At 39.2% G+C, this 11481-nt stretch overlaps 1 protein-coding gene across 1 annotated transcript; it reads left to right on the top strand.

Annotated features, from left to right (window-relative positions):
• Positions 1 to 8161: 8161 nt before the first annotated feature.
• LOC140236646 (uncharacterized) lies at positions 8162 to 10629 on the top strand. The gene is made up of 2 exons (XM_072316566.1): positions 8162 to 8534; positions 8591 to 10629. Exons 1-2 carry the CDS (start codon positions 8162 to 8164, stop codon positions 10627 to 10629), a joined length of 2412 nt encoding a protein of 803 aa, XP_072172667.1.
• Positions 10630 to 11481: the final 852 nt, after the last annotated feature.

The raw sequence follows: 11481 nt of genomic DNA, 5'->3' as shown, positions 1-11481 counted from the left end.
TACAGAGTCTATTCAAGTGCTAAATCTTTGCCAAGCCGTGCTAGCTGTGCCATGAATGGAACGAAATACATGATGTAAACCACCAGAGTAACAACAATGAAGGGATTACCAGATTAAGCTGAAATTGAGCATGCTTTATCAAGACATTTTTGTAAATGATTCATGCCAACTTTCAAAGCATGCAGTAGCATCGTTCTTTCCAAAGATATTAGAGTTGAAAGTGAAGAGTATGGACAGGGTTTTCTTTTTTAAGAAATGAAAAGGAGATTGAATAAGACACAACTAATCACGTTATTCTACCAAAAGAGCTGTGTTTGAGAAAAACTGCTAAAAACACAATTTCCTGTTCGTTTTATAATCCCAAACTTTATCATAATGTAGACAGAGACTTTCTCTTTCAGAAAATATGAAAAAAAAAATCAAGATTGGCTGGGTGGACCTATGAAACCTATTTCCAGTCCTCACACACACACACACACACACACTCACTCAAAAATAAAAAAAGTCGCACACACTGATTTTGTGTGAGGACTAAAAATAGATGAAACGGGTAAATGTATACTAACTAGTCAAATTGCAGTTTTTCATGTTGTGGGGGGGGGGGGATTGCCCTGGAGGGTAATTGTCCCGGGAGGGTAGTTGTCCAGTTGGTAGTTATCCGGGGTAGTAATGGAACGGTAGTTATCGGGTGGTAGTTATGCGGGGTAGTTATGGGGGAGAGGTGGGAAGTTATCCTGGGAGTAGTTATCCGGGTGGTAGTTATCTTGGATTGATATCCTGCGGGTACTTTTTCGCGATAAGACCGCAACACCAAATAAGCCTCATCCTGACTTTGATAATTAAAAACAGGAAAAAAAAAATGCAGAACACAGCATTGTCTGTAACAGCAGGGAGGTGGGAAATTCAATGGTTGATATCGCCTTGCTCATTGGCACACTGCATTTTCCCATACATGGTTGTGCGTGTTGGTTAGGCAGGTGATCTTGAGTTTGAAAAACAATAATTTACTTGTGCTGACGTATAGGCTGCACCCGACTTTACTACTTCATAAATAATGCGGCCTTGTCGCCAGCGAATAGAGTAGTTATCCAGGGGGTAGTTATCCGGGGAGCGATTTTTTTTTCCGTAACCCTAACGCGTCGAAATTGCCAATTGTGGCACTTGAGCAAAGACTATCAGAGTAATAGTAACCGGTTGGTTGCGATACTCGTGTTGCGTGTTGTCTATGCAGTACCATAGTCGTCTGCTAACCACAGAATCAGATTAGAATGTGAGAATTGCACGCCGCCTTGTAAACTGTCATAACAACGGCTTTGTGTGTGTGTGTGTGTGTGTGTGTGTGTTGTGTGTGTGTGTGTGTGTGTGTTGTGTGTGTGTGTGTGCGTGTTTCCACTTCGCCATCGGCATCGCGTTCTGCTTTGCCGTCTCCTAATACACTACTGGCATTCCTGTGGTTTTGGTTTTGTTTGTTCTGCTGACACTTTTCCTTTGTCTCGCAAATAAATAAATATCATTTATGAAGCGCTTATTACAATGTTTCTAAGCGCTGAGCGTCTCGATGAAAACAAAAGAAAAGAGAAATTCAGTCATGGAGTACAAGATGCAAACTCGAAGTTTTCATCAATATCTTGCAAAAGTAAATTGGAAATCTAAGCTTGGAATGAATTATGATATAAGTATTATATAGGCCTATATAGGCCTATAGGCCTACAACTGCAGCAATTGCTATTGCTAACATTGATCATGTTTACTAAGCCACGCAAAAACAGATTCGAACTGGGCATTATGTCTAATTGGGTAACATGAATACACTACAAATAAACTTGGTTAATTTGGGTTTATACTTCTCCAATCGCACGATGATTGCGCTTAAAAAAAAAAAAAAAATGATTCAGAAAGGCGCAGTAGGCTCCTTTTTAGTGCAGGTTCATGTAGATCAAGATGATTAAATTCTCATACACTAACATCCAAGATGAAGATGGGGGAGGGAAGAGAAGCTGGGGGAGAGTAATCATCGATTTCGATCGATAAAATCTCTATATTGATATGTTAATTCAATCAGCTTTATAAAGGCATTTTGAAACAGCAGTTATAAAGCAAACAGCAACTCATTTTCATTTAAAATTCTGATATCACGCACGGTTTGAATTGATCTATCAATATAAATATATCATATAGGTCTATATTTGTGGATGTTCACTTTATCATTGCCAGCCCTATAGTTCTCCTCATCAAGTGCTTCGTTACCTCTACCAAAACGACCATCAGTGAAGGAAACCCAAACCCAAAGAGAAATGTGGATTGAGTGAAAGCAGCAAAATTAGTAAAACACATGATCAGTGACAGTTAAAGGAAAATAAGGAAAATAATATTGTAAAAGATGCAAAAGTTATGCATTTTTAACGTTTTGATGTTGGTACAACTGGATAAGGGGATACTTGAGTTGATGATATCAAGTGTGGACAATGGCACATAAAGAAAATCATCAATCATGTTTTCACTTTTCTTGCGTAATGAAAGAACATTTGACTATAAACAGATAAAAACCGCTTTCAGAAAGTAGGGGGAATGATTACTGCCTTTAACATAACTTATGTCAGTATCAATTAAGTTGATGGAATGTGTAATTTTCATGAAAAAAGATTTCTTTGTGGTATTCTCTTCATGTTTTCTTTACATTGTTGTCCACACATGACGTCATGGACTCTAGTAGCTTTATCCAGTGATTACAACACCAAAACTAGAAAAATGAATAATTTTTGCATCGATTGTCGGATTTTCCTCAAACTTTTACTAATGTTGCTGCGTTCACTCAATCCATACTGCTCTTTTGGGTTTTGGTTTCCTTTAATATCAAGCAATCATCACTACCATCATTGCTTCAATTATATTATAAAACTGAGGGATCGATCACAGAAAAGAGTTCTGTGGGATCGATCATAAACATCATTATCCTGCTAAAAATGTATTTTTAGTAGGATAAGAAGTAGCACTTTGAGTTCTGTTTTGAGGGATTTTCAATATAGATTATTGCATGGAATAGTGTACACAAATCATCAATTATTTCAGTTTAAGCTCGTAAATGATAATTTATGTTCTTTTGTCATAAAGAGGAAGAGACGTATAAACATATATTTTATGCATGTGAATTTGCTAGGAAAGTTTGGGGAAAATGTAGTACTTTTTTTGAATATGTTGATTTGCAACAGTTGAGTTGGGAAGAGATCTTTTTTTGGTATAGAGCTACCTGATAAAGGCAAAGCTCAGTTAATTAACCATGTTATGATTTTGGTGAAGAAATTGCTTTTTTTAGGAAGGAAAAATAAGACACCCGAAACGGAATATTTCATTAAAAGGTCTATAGAGCAGGATATGTTAGAAGAAGAAAAGTTAGCAGTTATACGTAATACGTTGTCAATACATTTACAAAAGTGGGAAAACTGGAAAAAAAAATGAGAATTTGTTTTGCGTTTATTTAATAGAGTAGGGTCTGCTGCACATCCACCAGGAAATGCCTTTTCCACGCACTCGTATTGTAATATGTGTTATAATGTAAGTCAGGACACACAGGTTTCAGTTGCCTTTGAGGTTTTGTTGTGATGGGGGTTTTGGAAGGGGGAGGGGGATGGGGGTGGGGTAGTAAGAGGGAGAATGGACGGGGGTATAGAGTGGTCGGGGGGGGGGTTGCGAGGGAGGGTTTTTTTTTATAATAAACTTCAATCAATGGATATTGATATTTTAGGTTGGAATGAATGAAAGCTGAAAAGAAATTATTTTTTTGGTAAGTGATTTAGTTAATAGAATTTATAATGTCATGAAAGAATAAAATTGTTAAGAGAATGAGAGATTAGTAGTGTAAAACTAGAAAAGAAGTGACCTCTATAACATATGGATTGTGTATATGGATTGTGAAAAAAAAATGTATCAGAGTGTAAAGTTTTGGTATAAATTTCGTATTTATTGATGTAAAGGATTATGAAATTGGTCCAGATAATTTTGTATAAATCTGTTTGTATGTTATGTTTCCCATTGATGAAGAATAAAATATTCTTTAAAACAAACAAACAAAAAATTACTATCATTTCAAAACTGGATATCATCTTATCATCATCATCATCACCATGATTGCTACTCGTATTACCATCGTATACATATTACCACAAGCAATCTATCCTCCACCATATTGCACTATCAATATTTTTTTTTTTCATGTCACCAATCCATCAACAACTTCACGAAATCTCTTGCATATTTTCAGCTTCATCATTATCATCGGTCTAAATAAGCATTGCGACTATCAATATATTCCTACTCGATCCCTCCCTTCAATGCCCACATGGCCTAGCACCCTTACTGTAAGTCGATTCAATGAAATGATAAAGATAAATGATTGAATATTAAAACACTGATTTGTTTGTTTGTAAGAACACTAGCCGCATTCACACGTGTTAGCTGGTTACCGAGCGCGCTCCAAAACTCGAGTTCTTGTTATACTCGTAACTTTTTATGAAACTTCATGATCGATATATTATAGAAACAATCACCTGGCATTAACTGGTATCAGATTCCCAGGTGGGTTCATGAGTTTATGAGTACACATTTGTGGAAGCGACTTGAAACGATCGTGTTATAATGTGTTATTATTTGGCACAAATTAATTTCATTTATTCTAATGAAGGATAACCAAAAGAAAATTAATCTACCCGATATTAGCCAAATCTAAGGTCAATCAAGCATCTGTTCAGAGTCACAGACGCTACTTACGCGTTTTTGTAATATGCATTTATAGGAAACTGATATACGTTTAAACGATGATAGCCATCATATTATGGTCACCTATATAGCTCCATACCAAGCCTGGACAAAAGTACGGAATCTATCAGCAATGTTGCAATGTGTGTGTGTGTGTGTGTGTTTTCTTTGCACCGAAAACTCGAGGGCGGGCGCCTGAAAGTGCAATGATTGCACCTTCCATGCACTTTGTGTGTATGTGCGAGTGCGTGCAATGTGTGTTTGTGTGGGTGTGGTAGGTGTGCAGTATATCGTTACTTGCAAAGTTTCGTGCATGCTAACGTAAAAAAATGTATGATAATCAAGAGTTATTCTGAAAGAAAATGAAAGCGAGGTCACAGCTGGTCGTTGTTCACGTCTGAAAAAGTAAACATTCTGGTCATAATCATTAAAGTGTCAGAATTTGTGCACTCTATTGTTAAAAAATGTTTGTTATTCAAACTTCAGCGTGTTTTATGAACACATATTTATATATTTCAAGATTGAGCCTGCTGTGACCTAGTTTAGTAACCATGTCATAAAGCATTACAATTTTTTCCCCTTAAACGTGATACAACAACTAGTGATGGCAACTATATATGAATAGGTGGTAGACGTAGATGTAAGGCTTAAGACATTTGCAGGAGTCGGGTAGGTTAGATTTTTATTATGATTGTACCTTGAGGTGCTCACAAGCGCTTTATTAGATCTTAAACATAAATACTGATAAACCAACTGGCCACGACTTCAAAATGACGTCAAAATCACGTCCATTTCCCTTGTTCTTGAAGAAAAGGTGTCTTCAGATGTACAATTCTTTGTTTTCTTTTCCAATATACGTTAAAAAGTCACGAATTGACGTGTAAACGACGTGCTCATGACGTTCTGACGTACATCTTGTCTTTAGAATTGTGATTTGCACGTTATTAAGACGACTCTTATATGACCACCAATGACGTCTTTTGGACAATTTCCATTTGAGCAAAAATAAGACATATTGACGTCAGTTAATTTGAAACGTTTATGTGACGTCCAGTATCTTTGTTTATTTTCGTCTAAAATATTTTTTAACGTCTGTCTCGTTTTTAAATTAGTAATTTACACGTCTTTATGACGTCTTTGTATAACAACCCAGACGTCAGAAAGACGTCAAAAATATGTCGTCTTTTAGACGTCATCCATTTGAGCAGAAATACGACTTTCTGGCGACAGTTTAAGACGTCTAAATGATGTCTGCTTTCTTTGCTTATTTACGTTAAACAAACGACAATCATTGCGCCTTTCTGAAGTCTAAATAATGACGTCATTTTTATATCTTCCATTTGAACAAAAATTCGTCTTATTGTTGACAGTTTCGACGTCTTTCTGACGACAGTAATGACGTGAAAATGTCGTCATTCTGACGACAGTATGTCGCATAGCAAAGTGATATAACTTTATAAAACTCTATAATTAGTAGGCCTAATTATATGACGTTATAAAGACGTCGAAAAATTTACGTAAACATAACGTTAATATGTCGCTTATATATAATAACGTCATAAATACGTCGCAAAACAACGTAAATTTAACGTCATAATACGTCATTAATATGACGTGATAAATACGTTGCAAAACAAACTGATATAACTCTACAAAACTATAATTCTTAGGCCTAATTATATGACGTCATGAAGACGTCGCAAAACTGACGTGAACATAACGTTCATATGTCGTTAATATAACGTCATAAATACGTCGCAAAACAACGTAAATTTAACGTTATAATACGTCATTAATATTACGTGATAAATACTTGCAAAGCAAAGAAATATAACTATAAAAGTGTTCGTCGGCCAAATAAAATGACGTCATAAAGACTTCGCAAAATTGACGTGAACATAACGTTAATATGTCGCTAATGCAACGTTATAGATACGTCGCAAAACAACGTAAATTTAACGTTATAATACGTCATTACTATGACGTGATAAACACGTTGCAAAGCAAACTGATATAACTATAAAACGCTATAATTCGTAGGCCTAATTATATGACGTCACAAAGACGTCGCAAAACTGACGTGAACATATCGTTCATATGTCGCTAATATAACGTCATAAATACGTCCCAAAACAATGTAGCCTAAATTTCACGATATAATACGTCATTAATATGACGTGATAAATACGTTGCAAAGCAACGTAAATTTTACTTCACTTATGCGTCGTAAATACGACGGGAATAATACGTCACAAAATTGACTTGAATTTTACGTCTTTAGTTCGTCGCTAATATGACGTCGCAAATACGTCGCAAAACTGAAGAAAATTTCACGTTAATACTTCGCTCATATGACGTCATAAATGCGTTATAAAACAAAGTATATATTACGGTATTAAGACGTCATTTCAATAACGCTATGAATACGTTGCAAACCAACGTAGATTGCGTCATTAATACGTGTTTATGACGTAAAAATTACGTCGCAAAATTGACGTAAATTTTACGTCATCAGTATGTCACCAATATTAGGTAATAAATATGTCGGAAAACTGACGTAACATATCAGGAGGTCCATAACATGACGTGATAAATTCGTTTGAAAGAGACGTTGAAATCACGTCATTTTCTGGTCATTTCAAGACTTGCGCCAACTTTGACCATGTAGTTGCAACCAAATTGAGACGTCTTTTTTACCTCCGTCTGCTAGCTGGGAAGTTCATAAAGTTTGTTCCATCCCTTTCTGCCAATTCAACCGCTCATATGACTACTTTAGTATTAGTGCTATATGTTTTTCCTAACCAATTTCTGTGCATTTTCTGCACGCATCCTAATGCATCCAGGCTGTAGAAATCGACAACTTTTGCTGATCTGAGATACAACGTCAAACGTTGAAATAGATGAATTTACAGGTCTGTGTTTGAAACCTAAAGTAAGGGGAAGTCCAAAATAAAGATAACTTCTTAAAAAATAAACCAAAAAAACCTTAGCAAATAAGAAAATATTTGTGATAAACTGATCTTATGTAAGTCTGAGGTTGAGACTACTGTACTATCATTTCCGCCCTTGCTCTCACCCTCTCTACTTCCAGCCCTGTTTTCTCTCCTCTCTGATAACAGTGACTCTCTGTTCTTCCTATGCCACAATATCTATCATCTTTCTCTTATCTGCTGTAAGACGCCAGTGGTTAGACTGGATGCATTCCTTACTGACCACTGCTGACCACAACCCCTTCCGTTCCCATGGAACTCACTGTATAAAAGATGTACATAGACTGAAATAAAGTCAGTCCGGTAATTGCAGCCACTGAGACAACGTCTACTTTCTTTTGCGTGCATATAACCTAGCTATATACTTCACATATATATTAAGGTTATAATACTGGCGACGAGGATTAAACTTCTGTAAAATGGCTGGTCTGGTAGGAAATATAGAAGAATTCCGAGAGGGGATCGACTGGTGCCAATACATAGAGAGATTGGACCTGTACTTCAAAGCCAATGGGATTGAAGCAGAGGAGAAGAGGAAAGCTACATTGCTGACTGTCATCGGGCCAGCAGCTTACAGTCTTCTTCGCAGTCTTGTTTCTCCAGCCAAGCCAGCGGACAAGAAGTATGCTGAACTTGTCCAGGTAATGACGAAGCATTACACCCCAGCACCAAGTGAAATTGTTGAACGGTGCAAGTTCAACAGCCGTTTTCGAAAAGACTCAGAAACTATCAGTGAATTCATAGCTGCACTAAAGTCAATGGCAGAGCACTGCAATTATGGTTCTACTCTAGGTGAGATCGATTAGTCTGCGGCATCAGACATGATCGGATCCAACGTATTCTTCTAGCTGAGAAGAAGCTTGATCTCACTAAGGCCGTTGACATTGCGACAAGTGTGGAGATGGCAGAAAGAAATGTGTGTGATCTTCAATCAACACAGGCTCCACGCGGAAATGGTGCGACTAACAAAGTGTTCAAGCAGCAGGCAGGACACAAAAAGAACAAAACCGGAGCTCAACATCGCAACTCGTGCTATCGCTGTGGACAGGGGCACGAGAAGGGCAAGTGCAAAGCAGTCGACGCCACTTGCCATAATTGCGGAAAGCGTGGACACTTTGCAAAAGTCTGCCGGAGCAAGACTAATTCCGGGCAGAGGACGGAGGTCCAAACGCAGTTCCTAGCTGAGATTAGCGCGGAACAGTCGACACCATCCAGGGACAACATGGAGGAGCTAGAGTACTTCATGCACAAGGCGCAGGCATCGCCAAAAAAGGAGGCTCCGATGTTGCTCGAGTTGGGGATTTCCCATAATAACACTGTGATGGAGATCGATACAGGAGCTACCCTATCGATAGTGAGCGAGGCAACTTATCGGGCATGGAAACATCAACCCCAGCTGTCACAGTCTGATGTGGTGTTAAGAACTTACACAGGGGACAAAATACCGGTAGTGGGCGCATGCAAAGTGAATGTGAGGCATGATGCCCAGGTCCTGGAACTTCTCTTGCTAGTTGTTGAAGGTGATGGGCCGAATTTACTGGGGAGGAACTGGCTAGCACGGCTAAAGCTGGACCCTAGTATGCGCATCCCCAAACCAGCAGACTACGTGCTAGTTATGCAACACCTGGAGTCGACACCCGTCACACCGACATCGATCAGGCAGTGGACCGCGAAGGATCCAACTTTGTCGCGAGTGCGCGAATATGTTCTTCGTGGATGGCCGTTAAAGTGTGATGAGGAAATTTCGCCTTATTTCAGGAGGCGGGATGAGTTGTGTGTGTATGATGGCTGCATCATGTGGGGAGCACGTGTTGTGATACCTCCACAAGGGAGAAATCAGCTCACTGAGGAGCTGCATGAAGCTCATCCCGAGATCTCGCGAATGAAATCGCTCGCTCGCAGTTATTTCTGGTGGCCTGGGATGGATGGTGACCTGGAGAGCAAAGTGAAAAATTGCAAGGAGTGTCAGCAATCTCGTAAGTTGCCGCCAGCAGCACCACTTCATCCATGGGAGTGGCCACGAAAGCCATGGTCACGAATCCACTTGGATTATGCAGGGCCATTCATGGGCCGTATGTTTCTTGTGTTGGTAGATTCGCATTCGAAGTGGATGGATATCTTTCCAGTCTACAAGGCAACCAGCTCAATTACAATTGAGAAGCTACGCGAAACCTTCGCGATACATGGCCTGCCAGAGCTTATTGTCACCGACAATGGAAGCGTGTTCACAAGCGACGAATTTCAGCAATTTCTACAGCTGAATGGAATCCGTCATGTTCGCACTGCACCTTTCCATCCATCATCAAATGGGCTGGCAGAGAGGGCAGTGCAGTCCTTCAAAGCTGCAATGGAGCGCATGACCAACGGCACAATCGAAACGAAGTTGTCGCGATTTCTGATGGCATACCGCATCACACCTCATCCAACAACCGGGACCCCTCCTGCGCAACTTCTCTTCAATCGCATTCCCCGTTCGCGATTTGATTGTGTGAAACCCAACATGGAGGAGCGCGTTCAGCGAAAGCAACATGATCAGAAACAGAAGCACGATCAGCGTGCTAAAGCTCGCGATTTTTGCATCGGAGATCGCGTGTACGTGAAAAACTTCGCCAGCGGTCCGCAGTGGATGCCAGGCGAAGTCATCTCCATCGACGGCGTCCAATATACGCTGAGGCTGGCAGATGATCGCATCTGCAGGCGACACATTGAGCACATTCGACGTCGCTATGACAACGACGATATGACCGCGGATGTGTTCCTTCCTCATCCACGTGGGGAGGGGAACAACAACGCACAACAAGACCATGATGACGAAGCACCAGCACTTCGCAGGTCTAACCGCCAGCGAAAATACCCCGAACGCTTTGGGGAGCCAATACCACATTGAGGAGGCAGTTGTAAATAACACTTGTAAAAATGCCGGACACTTTGGACAATTCAAGGTTGAAATTAAGTTCAAAGTTAAGAAAGCGTGATTTTGTAACTCCTTGTTTCACAGCTGAACTCAAATGGACAGTTCATTTGGACATTATAATTTTGGTTTTCGTGTGTTGATACATTTGACGTGGTACACACACACAGTTATACCTCCCTGAATATAAGAAAGGTGACTTCAGAATATAACAAACTGCAAAATAAGTCGAACAGACCGAATTGATTAGATAATGTATTATATATGGATATGTTGACATTAGGAAGCTTTGGGGATAATATTCAAATAAGATACTGATATTCAAAAGAATTAAGATTTCACTTTTGGGTTAAATAATGTTGTGTTAATTGATGAGAACCATTTTTGGAAAAACCAAAAACAATTCTAAGGGGGAGGAGTGTGATAAACTGATCTTATGTAAGTCTGAGGTTGAGACTACTGTACTATCATTTCCGCTCTTGCTCTCACCCTCTCTACTTCCAGCCCTGTTTTCTCTCCTCTCTGATAACAGTAACTCTCTGTTCTTCCTATGCCACAATATCTATCATCTTTCTCTTATCTGCTGTAAGACGCCAGTGGTTAGACTGGATGCATTCCTTACTGACCACTGCTGACCACAACCCCTTCCGTTCCCATGGAACTCACTGTATAAAAGATGTACATAGACTGAAATAAAGTCAGTCCGGTAATTGCAGCCACTGAGTCAACGTCTACTTTCTTTTGCGTGCATATAACCTAGCTATATACTTCACATATATATTAAGGTTATAATAATATTATTGGTTAAAGATTGAGGAAAACTTTCTT

The sequence above is a fragment of the Diadema setosum genome, chromosome 13, assembly GCF_964275005.1.
Source record: "Diadema setosum chromosome 13, eeDiaSeto1, whole genome shotgun sequence".
NCBI lineage: Eukaryota > Metazoa > Echinodermata > Echinoidea > Diadematoida > Diadematidae > Diadema > Diadema setosum.
This window is presented reverse-complemented; position numbering and strand designations above follow the sequence as displayed.

What these genes read in the sequence shown, in the direction of transcription:
- LOC140236646 (XM_072316566.1), top strand. Translation starts at nt 8,162, where the DNA reads ATGGCTGGTCTGGTAGGAAATATAGAAGAATTCCGAGAGGGGATCGAC. An exon ending in CAATTATGGTTCTACTCTAG is followed by an intron (nt 8,535 to 8,590) that starts GTGAGATCGATT and finishes GTATTCTTCTAG; the next exon opens with CTGAGAAGAAGCTTGATCTC.